At 32.3% G+C, this 20,821-nt stretch overlaps 1 protein-coding gene across 1 annotated transcript in view; it reads right to left on the bottom strand.

Annotated features, from left to right (window-relative positions):
• Window positions 1-798: 798 nt before the first annotated feature.
• The window catches only part of LOC134283037 (uncharacterized), a 35,718-nt gene continuing 15,695 nt past the window's right edge, over window positions 799-20,821 (bottom strand). The window contains 6 exon segments of the mRNA XM_062765474.1: window positions 799-2,027; window positions 2,109-2,414; window positions 9,824-9,966; window positions 10,065-11,813; window positions 11,913-12,028; window positions 13,422-13,836. Coding sequence (XP_062621458.1) covers window positions 1,971-2,027; window positions 2,109-2,414; window positions 9,824-9,966; window positions 10,065-11,813; window positions 11,913-12,028; window positions 13,422-13,836 — 2,786 coding nt within the window. The 3' untranslated portion in view covers window positions 799-1,970.

Genomic DNA, 20,821 nt, shown 5'->3' on the forward strand with positions numbered 1-20,821 from the left:
GTGAAGAAAAAATATACTTTCATGTCAAATGTATACTCAATGTTTGCAATTTTCCAAAAGAGAGGTATGATATTATTTTTTCTAGTGCTCTCGAGCGCTAGCAACTACTTTAGTCCATATGTCTGGAATACGCATGCTCGGCTTCACGGTCGGGCATTCTGGGAAAACTTCACGGTCTAGCTGTTTGTGAAAATGACCATAGATAGACTGTACGATAACTATTTCGGTGTGTCATTAAATAACACTGGCCTTTTCTGTTTGATTCTGAAGGGTTTTTTTTATGTATTGTGTAACTTACACTTTAAAATAAACTACACTAGAAAAACTTAAGTCATATAACGCCAAGATTCTAAACATCTAGCTTGCGAGTTATACCGCCTTTCTGGATAATACTGTCAACCTCATAAAAAATCTTTTTTCTTTTCAAAGTTTGTTGGCAAGACACAATAAGCGATTGATACAATGCAGTTCCACACCAATATAATTTTAATTCTATAAAATAGTTAATACACTTCACAAAAATTGTAACTCTATCAATCAGACCACAGACTCATTCAACATTAAAGAATTTAGCAAAATAAATTAGCTGATCACGAACCTTCCTTTCTGTTTAAAAATTGCTACGGCGCTAGCTCACCTATCTTTTTTAAAAGTTAAACTTGTTGGAATTACCGTGGATTGATCAACACAAGAAGTTAAAAGGGATAAGGAAAATGTCATAGCTCGAGTCCATTTGTTTGTTTTGCAGGAATGCATGAAAAATAAGCATCACATTAAACAAAAGAAAAAAAGACTGAATTGGTTCAAAAATTTATTTTATTAAAAATCACATGTTTCATTACAAAACAGTCGTTGTCCATCATGCAATAAATCAATAACTGTTCTGCAGACAATGCAAAATCTGTACACATCTTTAAAGAAATATTGAAGGAAATTTATTAACGTCGTTATGTCGACGGGATTTCAAAAGAAATGGCACTTAGGGAACTTTAAAAGTTGATTTGAATAGAAAATCTCTCTATATACAAATAACAATTAATACAAGAAAAACTGTTATGAATATGAGTATACATGTATATACATAAATTATATTTTATATCATTCGAACTATTCTCATCCGATGACATTTAAAATAAACAACATATTAGGGCTTTTTATTGCAATCATGGCCAAAGTTATTAAAGAACCGATTAGAAAGATGTACAGTTTGAACATATGAGGCTTATTGCGATACTGATTATAATCATTTCGTACATTTATTACCATTGCGTAGGGAGAGAAAAATAAAATCATCAAATCGATTTTTGAAATATATATATAAAAAAGTATTATGATGCTATATATATAGTGGAAGTCTTTTAAGGAGAGCTTCAAAAAACATGATAAATATTGAGAACACAATATCGATAATGCCCAACAAACAGAGATAAATGTAAAGAAAAATGCCAAACTGCATATAATAAACTACTATCTAACAAGTACGTAGGCAGTTTTGAACCGCGCAGTTAGTATATTACAGGAAGCCAAGAACATTATTAAGAACAGAATATAAAAAGTAAACTTTAATTCTTAAAGTTATATACAATTATTGAGCAAACTTCATGTGACACCTTGTATTAACATAAATAATCACCTAAATGGGCTAATAATACAAATGCTTGTCTGGGTAAATGTAATACTAAACCATGTATTCACCTATATCCACCCAATAAACGCTGAGAGTCGCTTGCATACAGGTAGATTATCAGTTGGTCGATTTATGTATTCATTCAAATTTCTATATAGGGTGATATAATGAAAGATATTATTTGTTTTCTCCATAAATTAAAAAATAAATACATCATAAAATACATGTACTCAGTTTTGAAGATTTATCCAGTAGGTTGAATATAAAATGAAAAACCAGAGCGAGTCACTGTTTTCCATGTCCTGTCCTATCTCATGATGGCGATCTGTGACGTTGCTGAAGTCTAGGAAACGTTGGTGACAGTCTTACAGTGGTGCTGATGGCTTACCCAGTGTTTTAGCTAGTAAATAAGGCATTCATATGTTATGGCTGAAACAGTTAACCAGATTTTAATTTATGTTAAAACATGGTAACCACTTACCTGACATTGTGGGGAACAGTACCAAAACTGCTGACAATTAGAACAAAGGTACAAGGCAAACTTAGAACACACTATACATTTTCCATTGATATTCATAGGCATGTTGGATTGTTGTTGCTGATTTAATTGCTGTTGATGTTGCTGAGAAGGATTAAGAAGGAATTCAGGGTTTTCTGGCACGACTTTGGCGTTATTGATGGTCTTCAGAGGTCCTCCGTGGAGTTTTATTGAATTGACTGGGGCTAAAGGGCGGAAATAGCCCTGGGGGCGCATAGAGGGTTGACCCGTTGAAGAAATTGCGGCCTGCTAAAAATAAGAAAGTTATATGATAACAAAATTTAAAATAAATCTAAACCAGAGGACACATCATGGTTTACAAAACAGTAAAATGATTATACTTTTCCAAAATTTGGTTCATTTCTTTTAAATTAAAACAAAATTTCAAAAGAATAACAATTATAATATATTAAAAGAACCTTCTGATTTCTATCAGTAAAAAGCAACCATACAAATGCATAGAATACGAAAACGTAGAAATAAAATGGAATAAAATTTGAATGAGGATTAATTAAAACAGGGAAGAATAAGACAAAACAAAAATTCGAAAAGAAAACCCTGTAGTGAAAAAATGATCATGCGAAAAAAAAAATCCCAATTCCACGTAATAAAAAAAAGTGTGTCATTTACCGGACAATACTCAGACTGATTGAAATACTGGTCTCTGTCATTGTAAAACAGATCTTGAGGATAACCAAAATGCTACAAGAAATAGCGGTTATATGAAATCTAATGTTTTGATTTGCCTTTCTTTCCAGTTCATCTAACAACATCATGAGCAGTAAAAAGAACAAAAAAGAGGATTAACAAAAACTAGAAATCAGCCAATCGTAGACGTCATGACCGTGGATAACAATGCACACCAGTCTCATCTGCAACAAGTTATGGTTTACAGTGGGAAAATTTTAAATAGAAGTCACAACTAGGGATAACAGTACACCAATCTGCATCTACAATCTCGAGAGGGACGTTAAACAATATACAATCAATCAATCAATCAATCTTACAGTCTAAATGTAAGCACAGAAGTGAAATTGGAGATAAAAGGTGAACAAGAGAATAAGACATGAACAAGTTTAAACATGAACTGTTTAAAATATCTTAATTTGTTCTTTCTTGAGATTTCTCTTTTGTACAGGAAATAAAAGAGGTTATTATATCATAATTGACATGTTCTTGTAGAATACAACTATTATTATTTCTAGTTTTTACATGTGTTAGTATAAGCACAGTTTTTGTCATCTAGTCAAAATAAGCAGGTAACCTATTAATTTTCGCATGTATATTTTGTGTATTTTATTTTTTTTTTTTGTTACATTTGCCCAAAAGAAAACTGTGGTAAATCTTATAATGTATAAAACCTTGTTAAAGGGTAAACTTGTTTGCTAATGTTTGTTAAACGTGTTTTTTGAAATAAAAGAAGGAATTTTTGATTTATTTCATGAATTGTTTTCATGAAATAAATCGACACTTTGTTACTTTTTTTTCTCCGTGGATAAATTCCAAGCCTAATTCAATAAACAAAAGACTGCGACACGTTAAATATCACCCGATTGTAATAAATGTGTTTCTTAACTCAGCATTGAAAATTTCTGAATGTAAGGTTTCAAGATCTATTTGAAATGCATATAAGAAAAAAATACAAAATCTAAAGAACCTTTTAAAATGAAAAATGTGCTCCTCACCCAGTAAGTTTTTATATATTGAAAATTTTATTAGATAAAAAAAGAGAATGCCCATGTGTTGAATTGGAGAAATTCAGAATATATATATATATATATATATATATATATATATATATATATATATATATATATATATATATATATATATATATATATACTAACAATTCTTATAATGTCCTTCTCATATAATTCTAATGTCGAAAATCTAACAGATTTTTTTCTGATAGACTTAATTTTGTGTATTTCTATTCAAATCTGAAGGTTTAACCAAATTGAAGACCTGTAATTCATAATACATTCATTATCAATTCCTACTTTCACTTCGATTAACTATAAGAATTTTTTTTTGACAAATCCTTTTTTAAACACCAGGTTTTCGTCATGAATTTTTTTTTATATTTTTCTTAAAAATGTTTCTCTTAAAACATTTTTATATAAATGTATCACACAAGAAAAGGAAAACACAAGATATCAAAATGACCAAAATAAAATGAACAGAATGACTTGCAGTATCAATCTATGTAAGAAGTTTGATCGGTTAGATCTTAAACATATTGTATGGGAAATTAAACAAGAATGTTTCAAAATTACATGATTTTTTAAAAATAGTTTAAAAGGAATCGATGGAGTAAAAAAGAACTTTATAAGCTGTAGATTTTAGCCTTGTCCATAAATGAGCTACGAAAATTACGAACAGTGATCGTGCTCAATTTGAGTGGAAAGTAATGAACTTTTGTTTAATAAAAAATTTATATTTTGTTAAAAATTGTTATATATGCTGCCGGGAGTGAAGAAATTAGTGAAATTCCATTTAAGAACGATGAATAAAAAAGGTAAGTCTCCTCCCTCTCTATATCTCTCTCTCAAAGCTAAACACAAATCCCAAATGATGATTAGCTTTGACCCCATTTTCCACTCCTACATACTGTACTCCTCTAGCCCTAATATTAGTAAAAGCCTTAGCTTTGTCAAAGGTATAACGAATTTCTCTTCAAAATTTTGTCCAAATCAGATGTCTATTGTCATGATATAAAAGGATAACGTGAGAAGTATATGTAAAAGGTTAGGGTAACGAATCGTGATCGATTATTAAAATCCCTGTATCATCAACTTATTTATGAGTAGCATGCCTCGCTTTAAAAATTGCTCAAACCCGGAGGAAGCTCTTAATTAGCGAATACGTTGGGAGTCGTAAACAACATTAGCAGGTAATGGTGGAATACAACTACATAAATAAGGATATTGGCGTTGGGAAATAAAAACATCTCGTTTGTCATACAATTGAGGCACAATACAACAGGTGGGACAGAGTCTATAGAGTCTTATATATCAAGTTTACTGGGATATATCGAGTCCAAATTTAAATAAAAATGACTATTGTTAAGGCCATAATAAATAAATTGCTAGATTCTCATCCGAATTTTTTTTAAAAATCGAGGCGGGCGGGTGGCTTTTAATTTATATTTTTTCAATTTTGCAGATTTTTTATTGACCTGGTCAATCGGTGTAATTTTATCTACAATACCCGAATAAAAGTCATAGTAAAGGTTCAATTATCTCTTACTTCACATCATCACCAATCTTTTTCAACCAATAACCCTCGTTTAAAATATATACGCATGTATTACAGCAACTACCATCTTTTCAGCTGTCAAAATCATGTCGACTTTCGCGGGATTTAAAACGAAAGTAGAATGGTAGATGAATAACGATCCCGATCAGAATTAAGACGAAGAAAAACAGAAATAAAAAAAAAATGGAGGTGGGGTATAAAATCGGGGAAGGCGGGGATGAGAATCTAGGAATATTTTTATTATGGCCTAATGGATATATATCGTCGATATATCTCAACGTCGAATTGAAGGACAAAACAAGTATTTTCCTATTCGCATGTACGAGGTTTTTCAAAATGCTTCATAGGAATATAAAAACAGGTGAACAAAAAAGGAGCACAATTAGTACCTATCAAAATCCAATATTTTGTTGGGGAACTCGGGTCTCTGAAGATAACAATGCATAAATGTTGCCGATGAGAAATTTATACATCGTGTCGCAGTGACCAGCTAAAAGAAGGCAGGTGTAATAAATGCAAAGGCTTTACATTCTCTAGTTGAGATAATGGAGATAGGAGGAAAACGAATACACAGCTTGCTCATATAGGACATTGTGACTATATCAACACATTATTAAATTTCTGAATTGTGTTCTTCGCGAAGAAGTTAAGTTTTCTGAATCTAAATATTACGTGCTTAAATGAGATTTTTATGTGAAAAATGCAACTATTTAAACATTAAAGAAGTATATCATGAAAACCGTGGCTGGATATAAATTAAAAAGTAAAATATTTCGTTTTTACTTTGGGTTCGAACAAGAGCTATTGGACTACAATGCTCATCTAAGTAAATATGTCACTTTTGATCATCAGATTCTACCCTGTAAATATCAAATATCTAGACTGACACGCAAAAGAAACACAACGCCCTACTTTAGGGGGAAATAATTATATATAGTAAGGAATTTCTTATCTAAAAAAGAAATACTGCAATATTTCAAAAAATAAATTCTTCTTTCGTTTCCTGTAGCGATGCTAAGGCTTCCTGAAAATGACTTAAGTACGCATTTTATTGCTGTAGCGGGAAAATATTAAAATAAAGGTGACAGAGAGTTGCTGATGCAAAGATTCACTACATTACGCGTCAACAGGCTCTTACATATCATGAGCATTAATGACAGTACTTGGACCGGAAGTACAAGGTTACTACAATGTGCTAGGTTAGAGAAAATTCAACCTGATCATCTGAAAAAACAGGCATATAAAAATGGCAAAGAATAATTCCTTCACTCAGATCTCAATATTGATGAACCTATTGTACCGTAGAAATTAAGCTGCAATTAATATGTAGGACAGTTTTGCACGTTTTCATTGAATGGCTGGGAGGGGGGTGTTTTATGTTATTACTTTCTAAAGTTAAAAGATAATTATTTAACATTGTTATCAAATCTCTGATGTTTTGAAAGGCGCGTTTAGCCTTACAGTATTTATTTTTAAATATCATTAGATACGAAATTCAAGCATTTGTAGATTAATGCTTGTTTCTTCTGCGTGTCAGTATATTAAATATTAAAGATAATTAAGATAATATATTGTGTCCCCATTAAAGCTCAAGCCCAACCATACTCTACCCAAAGATGTAATAATGAATTGAACAAATTTGAATCTGAAGACGCTTCTTTGTAAATAGGACATCATGGCTCTCCTGCTCCCAAGAAAACTTTCCCTATATCACCCCTACTAATGTGTTCGGAACCTTTTATTTTTCGGTGTTCTGCAAATTATAAAACCCGATGAGTTCAGAGTAGCTCTGGCAGTGGCTCTGGCGAGAGTTAGCGAGACTTCAGCGAGATAGGGTAAATTATTCACGGAAATGTGGCTAGGAAGTGACTAGCACGTGGAGGCATCGTAAACAGAAAAGTTATTGCGTTTCAGTTTTCACCATCCTAGAATCAGCTGATAATGTCTGTAGAAATGTACTTCAATCAATCGATCTCTTTTACATTCATTCAAACTTAAATAAATATTCTTTATAATACAATTTTCTGCAGTCATGAATTAAAATTTCTTTTTGGACAAATATTTTGCATGGGAACCGGGACTATATTTTTTGGCGACAGATTAGCAAATGAGGCACCAGCACCAGCATGACTTTAACTGACCAATCAGCTGAATGAGTATTGCATTATGGGTTACTATGAATACTACAGCAATTTTACGCTTGAAAAAAAGGAAAATCTTATGGTAAATGAAAAGCATTTTTAAAAATATTATTTTCATGCTCATAATGACACACAATTCATTTGTTAAAAAACGGCGGAAGTCTAGGTTTCTGAAAGTCATACCGCAAAAGCGATTTGCGTCTGTATTAATTCCTTTGTTGTACTATCGGTGAATACAATTTTAATTCCCTGGCCAAAACACGTGATCATACGTAAACAAAGTTTTGTCCATTTAAATGCATAAGAGATGCTGCTTGTTTTCCTTACCCTTGAAGCGCTGGTGTTCTTAACTAAACACAAACTACATATTATTAAACATGATCGTAGATTGACCTGAACTACGTGTTCGAAGTAAAATGTAAACAAGTATTTTGCGTAAACGTTGTTATGCATTCAACGATTGGTCAGTTGCTCGTGGTAAGATCCTCTGTTCGCATTTATAACAATAGCCATATAAGGCAAACAAAGGTTTGTCAGTATAGATGATAATGCACATTTTTACCAGCGAATCGGTCACTAGTGGGCTCTAATTTTGGTCGAAAAGTATAAGATATATTGTTATTTTAACACCCACTCCTTAAGCCACCCTTTTTCTGTTGAAAATCATGAAAGTCTTTCAGAAAGGTCTGGAAACATTTATTACAGGACATGTTTTCAAAAGAAACAGGCTATAGCAATAGCATGTTTACTGCCAATTTTATTTATAAAACCGGTTCTACCCTATAACCTTTGAATAGATCAACCTAAACCACGTGTCTTGAATTTAAATCACAATAACATTAGTAGGGGTGTATATATTCCAATTTAAAATTTGATCGCTTACCATACCAAAAGTGTCATGTTTTAAACACACTTACAAATCTACACTACCCGAGAAAGCTTACATACAAATATGACTAATTATCACATTTTATTTAATTAAACGTAATACTTTTGTTATGCGCCATAAAATGATCATAAAACCATATACTTAATTTAATTTACTTCATGGGAGAAAATGCTAAGTTTAGAATCAATTAAGCTTAAGAGCAAGATACTTAATAGGATGTCAAATTTATTTGAAATAATTTGCTGGAATTGCTTTAATGATATTAAGCAAAATAACCTGTAAAAGCTCAAGAGGATATTAAATTAAACACGAACACAGATGGGTTCGGTAGATCTTCCACTGAATGGATTTTTAATGGTAAATATTTTGGAATTGATTTTTTTTGGTCATAATTTATGCAATTGTACGCTCGATCTGGAATAGTCTTTTTATTTTATAAAGTAATTATCTTCTATTTACATACTATCATTGTCTCAAGCCATTCTAATGTCAACATAATCTTAACGAGTTTATGTACATTGCAAGAAATGAAAAATCAATTGATTTTTTAGCATTGTTGGAAATACAAAACTTATTTCATAAATCTATTTACCTACTACCACACTCTTCATGTATTTTTAAAAATTGGACATACTAGTATACGATATGGTGGTAAATTTATATACATATCAGTGTATCGATCATTGGTCGAATTCATGCTTGAGTCAAGTAACAAAGTTATTAAATTCAATCCATGCGATTATTTAAAAAAAATAAAAAGGAACAAGCAAATTAACAATAAAGTAACATACGGAAACTAAGTACTTGAACAATACAAAATCCCTTTCTATATTTATAATAGTAAAAATATATTTTATCATATACATATTAATAAATATCTTATGTCGATGCATATTCTTATGAATAAAAAAATCAGACACGATACAAAATTAAAAAAAAAATTCGCCAAAATACATGCATAAAATGAAATTAATCTTTTAACATCTAGAAAGATTGACATTCTTAGGGTTTTATGTTAAAGGGTCCATATAATAGGAAGGCAATGAGCTTACAAAGTGAGAGAAACGTGGAGTCAGAAGTAGGCCAACATGAAATAAAGTGTGGATATCTACGACCTGATCCAACCTCTACCTGATGCATCGACTGGCAGCAAAATAAAAGCATGGAGGTATTTATGCAGATTACAAATTATAAATTGAATCTTTTCATCCATGCCTCTAAATTACCATAAAATAATGAACAACGAAAATAATAAATCATGTACAAATAAAACATATTCAAAGATTTAGTACAAAACAATGTTCATGTTTTTACAAAAGAACATATATGATATTGTTGCATCTATTCTACGTTTTGGACAGATAAACTACCTGTACATATGGAGCTTTCTGGGTATCATCTGTGGTTCGGGCGGCTGTAATGGGAATGTGGCGTATAAGCTGACCATTTTCCAAAGATGCAGCTCCACTGGTCAGAGGAGGGCGAACATGGGGTTGTGGTGGACTCACGATGCCTATAGATATACATATACATGGACTTTTACTTGTGACAATTGAATATTATTGTACTTTTCTACGGATAAAGTTAATCAAAATTATCTTTTATTTTTACCTTGCACTTGTCTTATTGGTGTCCCTTGTCGGATAGACCCCGAGTTTGGGAACGTATTCAGTGGAATGTTTGAAGTAAAGGCTTGTCTTCCATCTATTGTGTGCTGTACATTTCCAACGGCAGTAGCCCCAAGCAAACGGACAGCGTGTGGGCGCATCATTCCAGGTATATTCTGTCGATATGCACCTGAAACCGTTCTTTCAGTATTTAAAGTTTGAGAATTAGCAACAGTTACATAAGAAACAGGTCGCACAAGTTGCTGCGTGTAAGCATGATGAGGATAACCTCTGATTTCTTTTGACTTCGCACTTAGCAATGGCTGCGGATTTGATGGTTGCATAGTTTGTCTTGCTCCAAACGGTTCCCCATTTTGATAATGTAACCTACTTCCCATAATCTCTTTGCTCTTAAACACATCGTTTTTTGCACTTGAATCTTGCTTTTGTCGTTTTACAGCCAAAGCTCTATTAAGCTCCATTTGAATTTCCCTTTCAGAGTCTTTAGTGCTCTGGGAGAGGTCTATATAAGCCTCATTGGGTCTAGATGTATTTGCAACCGGTTTGGACCCGTTACACAGCCTAGAATTTGATGGCACAGTGTTTACTCTAGATACAGACAGTCTGATATCTGAGACTGTGGATTGTTTGTCAAAATTCGTCCTGTTACAAATAACCGGCGCTGAGGAGGCTCTGATGGCAGAGCTTTGCTCAGTTTCATGAGCAGGAGGAACATGTCCGTGAATTATTCCTGTTTCCGAATTTGGCTCATCGTTTCTAATAGATGACACCTGTTTATATGCGTGTGCAATAGTGGAATGTTTACCACTCATGCTCGCGTTAGGAGAGTGCAATGGAGTTTTACGTGCACTATATGCACTAATTGTGGAACAGTCAATAGGTGTCTGGGAATGAGACCGATCCATTTTATCCAGAAGTTCCCTGATATTTTGTTTTGGGCGTTGATGTGCAGGTGGAGGGCTGTTTATTTCAGATTTCGATTCGGGTTGTCTTTCCATTATACTCAGCCTTTCATTTAAAATTCTTTTTATTTCGGCCTCTGAATTGTTCTTTTGAATACTCTGAAGATCTCTTAGCTTTTGCTCACGTAACTGCCTAAGAGATTCGGCCTCACGCGCTTTTTCTGTAACCATCTGGTCTAATTCCCGAAATTCTGTTAATGTCTTTTGTAATTGATTGTTAATGTCGTTTTTTACCTTTGCTGTTATAATTTCTTTCCAGTTATTGATATCAATCACTTTAGTAGACATTTTTGGAATTTTCTCATTTATGTGATCAGACGTGGATATTTCATCGTATATTCGGTCTTTTTCATGACTCTCTTCACCATTGTATCTTCTTTTTCTTGTGTTCACAGTTTGACTTTCTGAAGGCATTGTAGAGGCAATGCAGTTTTTATTTAATATAACTGAATCAACAATATTTGGCGCAGAACAAGATTCTGTTAATGAAACACTAGCACTGTCGTCAGAGCTAGAGGAAGTGCATACCTGTTCGGCTATTGATTGATTTACATTGACAATTTCAAAACTTTCGTGGTTTGGTGAATGCATATCATCCTGATTATTGTCAGGTGCTTTAATTAGATGGGGTACAGGGGGCAACGTACTGGTGGTAATTCGAGGATGCTCTGTTATCTCCTCTTGTGGAGTGGGAACTACCGATTCAACAGGCTCCTCTGTGATTTTTTCCTGATCATCTACCTCAATATCCACGATGGAGTTTTCGTCTACTGCGCATAAACAAAATTGATTAAAGAACGATGAAAAACAAGAGGGAATAATACCAACTCCGTGTGCTTAATATAACAATATCATATTACGCCAGTTACCCTGATTGAGGTCAGGACTCTTGGAAGAAACTTCCGTCATAGCTGAAGATACTGTACAAGGGATCATGACTTCGTTATCCTGACCATCTTTGTCCAGGTCCGTGACGATCTGAAGCCTAAGCAAACAACAAACAAAAACTTCACGTCCTGCAACAGGCCCCAAATCTGGTATCCTGCATTAGAGTTATATAACAACATGTAGCTGTTACATGTATAAACTCATGAGCGTATGTCAAGAAAGAAGAAGGTATGGTTTTAGCTTTATTGCGCCCTAAAAATGTAATGACATCAAAAAGTTTTGAAACTGGCTTAAATATTAGTTAAATAAATGACTCTGATAAATCAGGAAAGAATATGGCATGACAGTTTACCATTCTGCAAATATGACTTCATTAATGTGAAGCATTTCTCTATTTTCAACAGAAAAAGCCTCAAAATGGCACATTTCAAGGGTGATTTTCCTTTAGAAAACAGTGTCCACAGCCGTCGCCCACGTTCATTTTTAGATATTTTATGCAAAATTCAATAACAAATCACATATCTCAAGATCTTTGTGGGCGATGCCTGTGGACAATGTTATCTGAAAGAAAATTCCATTGAAAATTGGTGTCTTCTGCAACTTTTTAAGAAAATACGGGAAAATACACTTGTTTATGACGTCATAATTAGCATTTAAAAACACATGTGAGAAAAATCACTGGTATGACTTTTCTGCATTAGATTTCAATTATTTAAAAAGCATGAGTTTTCAACTTTTACACCAGTTTCATTTTTTAGAAATTCACAGGGCAAAATTTGTATGGAAACCATACCTTCTTCTTAATCTTCGAAGTATTTGCACGATAAACTTTTTTTTCATTTCTGTAGGCGTTAAGAGTGTATTAATTTTTATTCATCTGGAGTAGTAAAAAAAGAATAAAAGTGATCATAATGATATTTGTCAGACATTTATGAGGGATAAAACACAGTGGACAATATCTAAATATTAAAGCATGTATGTAATTAAGGGGGATGAGAAAAGTGTATCTGCTTAAAGATGATATAAAATTCTCTCTCTCTCTCTCTCTCTCTTATTATTATATATATAGTAATGTATACATGTATCATGACTCATTTAGTCGCTGAATATGTAAATATACAAGGGAAAGGTGTGAAGAACTCTTTTATCAACATATATTTTAGCATGTTACTTTGATGACAGTAATTACATATATTTACATAATTATATTGTATCATTTCATCCTGTAAACAAATAAGCAGTAAAAAATAATCAAGAAAAATATCCCTCATATGAATGCAATATGATAACCCGTATGATTTATCTATATTATGAAGGATAAAACTATTTGCACGATTTGTTTTAAAAAAGTGGAAGAAGAGACGAAAGAAAAAATGAAATCGAAATTAATGGTCCGTCATAGAGAAATATGTGATATCTTGACATGATATGGAATCTTGAAATAAAGTGGGATCGTTTTTCAGTTACCTGGGATTTTGACGTCTACTCACCTGTCTTCGTCCAGCGTGTCCTCTTGTTCGTCGCTAGTATTGCTTTTTGACGTCATCTCTGTGGCCTCAAGGCTGAACGTATTTTGTTGGTTGGGTATTGCATCCTGTTCGTCTATAACAGGGTTAACCGTCCCTGTTGTGGATTGGTTTTCTTCTCCTAGATCAGTGGTGTCCATTTTATCTTCATCTAATGAATATTCATAAAGTTCTTCAGTATTTTGAATTTCTTCAGGGTGAGTCCGAGGTATCTCCTCTGATTTATACTTGTTTTCCAACCAATTGTGTCGTGGAAATTCCTGAATTAATCTTTCCATACCATCAGTGACGACCACAGACTTTTTCTTCATTGCAGCATCGTTTTTTGAATTTCGTCGTCGTCGTTTTGGTGGAAGAATTTTTGGAAGATCGTCCTCATCTTTAAGAGTAATACAAATGTTATAACACTCTATCTGATTCTATGTTTTTTTTTTAATTTTGAAGTTAAATTTTTATTAGAAGGGACCTTTCTAATCGAAAGATAAAAAGTCCAGTACGATAAAAACTAAACTAAGCATCGCTAAAATCGCTGGATAAATGCACTTTTTTTAGAAAACAAAATTAGTCTCTTTCAAATTCGACGAATATCCTCATTGGAAACACTCCATTTCAGGACGTGAAATTCAAGCTTATATTTAAACTTTTTTCACACTTTCCGGAAATAAGCGTTTTAAATTAGTCTTTCCTTGTATTAAAACATACATAATTAAGCATAATTCCTTTTCAATAAACATGAACAAATATGTTAGCAGATGACAACCATCTCTCTTATGTTTAACCGTAAATAATTGAACACGTTCTTTCCGCGGGAACTATTTACATCACTTGCATCTTAAAGTGCATACAAAAACAGACTAATTGTTGGTAAAACTTATTTCACCCAGAATTGACATAAATTAAAATAATTATTAAAAGATTTCTGTAAATCCAAAAAAATGTAGCCTCAGAGAATGTAGAGAAAATGCAATTAAATGATCGTTTTAAAAAATATGTTTAATCCAAAAATGTATCAAAATGTAGGATGCATGAAATTCAGTGCACATGCACTTTAAATCTTAAAGGCAAGACACAATTTACCATTTTATGAAGATATAACTGAAATATTAAAAAAGCTTATTTTGTTTTAGCAATTTTAGTTCTTAAAATGTCAATCATTTGTATCACGTGACTAAATGGATTGACCGGAAGAACAAATTTTATGCTAAAATAATCAACAATAATCGTCTTAAAAACATACCTGTCAGAAAAAAACCTTCCAAACAATTGAAAAACTTACGCAAAAACAATTGCAACTAAGAAAAAGTTGACCACACGACCTTGCAGATTTTCTTGTAAGTTTATATCTAAAGTCCCTGTATCAGTAGACCTTTTATCTTAGTAGGTTATCATCTATTTTAATATTACGATTCAATGGAAGCCATGAGATAGCACTGTTAAGGACACGTTGTGACAAAAGCAGATATTGCTATCGACCTGAATGATAAACGATTGTATCAAGGTGCAAGGTCCCTAATCCGAGTAATATTAGAAAATCAAATAAGTTTATCGTAAAATATTGTTTCTCCATAGTAGTTAGAAGTCTTTTTAAATATATATTATGATAACAATGTAATATTCTCAAGTAAACGATATAAAATTTGAACGTTAAGTACAAAACGATTTATAATACTCGTAAGCAAACTTTATGGAAGACTTTCTGTTTGGTGCAAAATGCAAAACGAGATATACCATTTTTGTAGATAATTATCGTCGGTCAGCTTACTACATGCATAAGTGTGTGACCCCGAAAATGCAAAGATGTTATTGTTGCGGTTTTTGACAGAGCTGTACTTTTCTCATATAGTTCAAGAAGGTCTGACAAACCCTGTTTCCTTCTTCATCACCTTTTTTCTTTTACAAGTTCTTATGAACATTTTTAACAAAAATTCAGAGGATTAAAATGAATCTTAAGACAAATACATGTTTTGTTCACCACCCCCCACCTTCGCTTTGATTTCACAATTCAAAGCTTCGTATACGTGAACATACATATATACGTGAACATACTAACAAATTAAAATGCTCATTAGCAGTCAAAATATAAAATAAATAAAAAAAAATTTAAAAACCAAAGAATAATGAAGTACTTAACCATTCCGGCACTGTAAAGCACAATCTGACAATTTCAAGCAAACCAACACTAAAATATTATCAGATACAAACAGAAAACCAGGAAATATTCACAAAAGGGACAATGGTGTGGGTTAGATATTAGCTTCCCTACCCATAAAATCTAAATAAATTATGTATGCTAAAGGACAATGAAGAGAATAGACATTTCATAAAAGGCAACTTCCCGTATTATAGGCAAAACAAAAGGAAAGGTGGATTTGAAGCAAATATGTTTTTTTTTTCATTAAATATTTACGTTTCCCTATATTTCAAGTGTTAGTCACTTTTGAAAAAAAAATCCCCTGAAGATCAATACTGAATTATAGAGAGAACTTATACAGGCTAAGTCTGTTGTCCTTTCTGTTTATATTTCATTATACATGTGTATAATAAAATATGTGCACTGTATAATAAAATATGTTCTCTTTATAATAAAATATGTTCAAAGTCAATCAAAGATCAATGTTTTTTTCTAGCGGCATGTTAAATATATATTTTAAATTTGTTAAAGAAACGATTCATAGGTTGTTGAGGTATTCCTTTATTGACAGATGTTTATAGTGCTGTGAAAATAAAGTTAGCCTATAATAAAGCCTAACCATTGCTTTTTTTTCTCTTTGTTCTTGTGTTTTTGAGTCTAGGATTCGTTGTTGTAGTGTGACGGGCTGCAGAAGAATTTAAGCAGATATTAACCACAATGTTAAACTGTAACAGTTGTTACCAGTTAACAAGGTGATTAACCTTCGTACAGATGGTCTAATTCAGTCTCTCCAATGTAAATTACGACGGAAATATATAAAATTGATATGTAGTTTAATTCTAGAACAGTCCTAAACACATGTTACACTGCGGATATCCATACAGATAGCTTTATTATTTTAAAAAATGAGGGAAAGGGGAAAAAACAAAGAATAAATAGAAGATCAGGTCCTCTTTTATGCTTAAATTATCAGGATCAGCGGTGATTTACGCCCATCTTATAAGTGAACCAACTGGATTTACAGTATCTAACAAACACTTTTAAAAGAAGGGAAATCATTGAAAAGATAAATTTATGAATAAAATTCTACTCGTATTTCTTTATCATAACTTTAAAAAACCTAATCGATCGTAACAATGTTTCATTAAATATATATATATTTAATTCAACATTTATGGCACGTTGTGACGATTGCAAAATTTTGCCCACTTAAAAAAAAAATCATCATATATAAAAAAGACTGGAGAACTGGAAGGAAGTTCACGCCATTGAAACTCAATAGCCCCCTCTTTTCAAGAAATAGGTCTGTCCCTAAATTTCTAGGCCATCTCATGAAAAAATGAATTTTTAAAATTATAGAACCTGAAAAAAAAGCCAAGGTAACAATAAAATACTTTTGAATAAAAATTGACTTGATTTTTTTTAAACAGGACACGGTTACGTGCGCTTGAACAATATATTCAATAAATTTACAACGAAGATTGTTTATGTATTTGGAATAGTTAACTTACTGCATACGTATGCCAACGACTCCACCGTTCGTTGTATTCCTGGTCGCTTTAACTTTGTGTCACGTGTTAAGGTAACGATTTTCCTTTCAATTTGTTGGTTTTACATGTAATATCATGTATTAATCTAAAGGTTAATGCAATCTAAGAACATTTTAAAAAACTCTTACTTTCATCTCGATTTAAATATTATCTATAATCAACGAGGATGGTGTTTTCTTTCAGGTTCGTTGCACCTGAATGACTATCGGAAAACTTCCCGCAAAAAATATTATCTTGTTATGATAAAAAAGAAATAAAGAAACTTTAAAAATAACTTACTTTTCTTTTTTATTGATTTCCGTCGTTTGATTATTTTCTTAGGGCGTTCTCCTACAATAACCGAAGTCATAATTTTCATGCCGGGTATTTAATCCAACTTTTGATGTATTATAAAATCGTCAATAAGAACCGAATTTTGTTTTGAGTTTGAAAATAAAAGTTTCCACTGCACTGTGTTTATTTGTTTGTCATCTTACGCAATCTTACATGTCGTCAAGATGCCACGAATAAGCCAATATATGTGTATCTATATAATCGGTTCCGGAATAGCACACTTTTTTTCCCCGGGATTCTGGGAAGCTCAGATGATCGGAAGATTGAGTTCTACGTGTCACCAACCGATTGTCAGACTCCAGTTATCGCTTGACATAACGTTTGTAGTCATGCGTGCTTATAAAGAGAATGATATAGTGTAATTGATCAACAATGAGCAAATACGCTCGAGAAGCAACAAAATTACAACGTGTTTTAAGTTAAAATCAATATTTATGATAAGTGACGAAACTCGGAAGATATAGAAACAGTTAAATTAAATTTCCCTCCAGCTTTTCAAAAAATGTAATAGTGATAAATTTAAGACATAAGACCTATGGGCTTTAATGGTCACCTGACTATAACTATAATGGCTTCTTTGGTCTCGTAACACTGCAACTGCACATTGTAAATACTCTATCATAAAGAAAAGACAAAGATGTAATGTATTTCAATATATTACCAACTCAGCTTTGCCATTGAGTATTGACCATTAACATAATGCGATGAATTTAGGTAGAAAGCTTGGCGTAATGAAGAAATTTCAAATGTTAATGGCCTAATATGATAAACCAACCTTTACATTGGAGCTTAGATGTTAACGAGTAATGAAGAAATTTCAAATGTTAATATGAAAGCCAACCTTTACATTGGAGCTTAAACCACAGATTTATAAAACTTAGAAATAAATCTATTGATGCTCTACAACTTTACAATTTTTAAGAGGTAAACTGAAAAACTGTATTTTAAACTGTCATTTTCAATGAAAAATCCAGAATATGGGAGTTTTTTCGTATTCGGCAAAGGAAAAAAACTGTAAGTTTATATGGCCTCTTCTTTAAATCAATATGAAATTTCTTAACCAGTTTACTTTTCATATGAAAATTGACATGAAAATACCCTATTTTGTACATAATTCTGCTTAAGCCTTAAAGTCTGGAAAGTTGAAATTGATTATGACGTCATAATGGATCTAGCACCAAAAAATTAGTCTAATTTAATAAACTGTTATGTTTGTCATTAACTGAAAAATACCCCTTCGACAATACTTAACTTGTGGGCATTAAACACTAGTAGACAAATTTTTTCCATTATTGAGAAAAGGAGATCTTCAAAAGGTGCTGACTGATTTTAAATAATAATTGTTCGGCCGTTTTTTCACACTGAATTGTAAATGGAATTTTACATTTTACACAATCATGCCAAAGAGCTCCACGTGGCTGTGATCGGTCTGCAAGGGATGCCCACTCCTCCATGGCACCTGACCATGCCTATACGTTTTCGGATTTCTTTGTTTGTTCTGCTCCCTATTTGTATTGTTTACATGATCGGTTAGCTTGAATAGTGTTCGTTATCTCCAAATTTAAAATTAATGTATTTTCAAAATATGACCAACTAAGTTCCCCTGTAAGATCCAAGAGGTCAAAATTACACAATTTTTTTTTTGGAAAAGGTAACTTTTTACATTTACAGTTTGCTTGAATGTCCAAAGTAAAGGAGATTGCATAACTGAATTGACTGAATCCTTATGTAACTATTTATGAAAGCTTTAATTTGATTGGTGCTTCTCAATGAGAGGTAAGCGCTGAACTATGTTGGTAGAGGGTTACAACTATTCCTATCAATGCATTCAATTTTAAATTTATGTCTTTGAGTATTTTTGACTTTTTTAAAAATATATTTTATGACTATTTTTACCGAACCCATGGGGTATATAACCTGTGTTCTCTGTGATAAGGTATTTGATTGAACCCTATGTGGTGATAAATGCAGTAAAATTTTTGTATAGTATTCACAGTTTTGCATGTTTAAAAAGTAACATGCATTTTTTAAATATTGAAGAAAGAAAAAATGACCATAAAAAAATGACATCATGGATTTTTGAATTAGTACGCATCTCTAATTTTTACACTAAGGAGATTTCAGCGATTTCCTAGTAAGACACAAAGGTCTATCATTAAAATATGACATATTGTTGTATATAATCTTTGAAAAGGTGATTCCAAGTCCATGAAAACCTTAAAGAACCGCTAAAAAGTAAATGACATACAAGTAGAGTAAAAAAAACATTATGTTAAACATATCATACTTTATGCTTGGAATTGTATATAAACCCCAAAATGATAGCAATCGTAGGTTTTACATGTTTTGCTCCGTATAGGTCTCTACTCCCTCCCAGAGAGATACAGCCTTACGGCTAAGGTTCATAAAAATAAGTAAAAAAATGAGAAATATAACATCAATACCTCTGTTATTGGATATATTTCCAAAAACTGAGAGCCAATTCGAATATGACCATTTTCAGTTGGTGACAATTTCCCAATACACTATGCCCTATGTACAAGTATGAAAGACTTCATCTAAACCACACTTAGTTTAAGCACATATGTAATTAATTTATCATCCAATGGTGTAACACAGCCGTCAAAACATCCTGTCTCTTTAGTTCCTGATTGTTTTAATATACACTTGTACACTACATGTGTGCAATATTTTCAGCTTGGAAATAAAGCATAGTTACATGATATTATCGGTAGTTTTGGAAGGAGATACAAAAACTATCTCTAAAAATTATATATTTTTTAAACCAGTACATATTTTGTAAATGTATCCAAAATACGGATTACAAATCATGAATGATATAATAATAATTTCAATTTTCTCACATCTCCCTTATTTACAGATTACAAAAACTATTATAAGTGGTAATTTTTTTTCAAGAGTCAGACGTGCGGCCACAATAGTGTTTACACACTCATGAGTAATATATATCCGTTTTGAAATGATGGAATATACATATGTTGACAACAGGTAATTTGCCTTTTTTGTATATAGTAAAATGATAACCGGACATGCAGACTCACCAAACGTAATTCAATACAAGGTATACCAAACAAAATCCACTCAAAATTTAAAAAAAAAAAAAGTAAAACTCCACGACCTTGAAATTAAAACAACAGTTCCTCCGAGGAAATAGCAGAAATCGTTAATCTGAAGTGTTCTTACAAACTTGGCCAATTGTGAGTCAGAGGAGGAAGTCCGGAGTACTTGAGTGTCTGCAGAGTGACAATCAGCCGACTACGTGTGTGACAGTAACAGAGATCGAATTCCCGGCCAAATTTAGCACATTGCCAAAATTACCTCTCGAGGAA

The sequence above is a fragment of the Saccostrea cucullata genome, unplaced genomic scaffold (genome assembly GCF_032062105.1).
Source record: "Saccostrea cucullata isolate Sc308-1 unplaced genomic scaffold, CSIRO_AGI_Scuc_v1 ctg88, whole genome shotgun sequence".
Taxonomy (NCBI): Eukaryota; Metazoa; Mollusca; class Bivalvia; order Ostreida; family Ostreidae; genus Saccostrea; species Saccostrea cuccullata.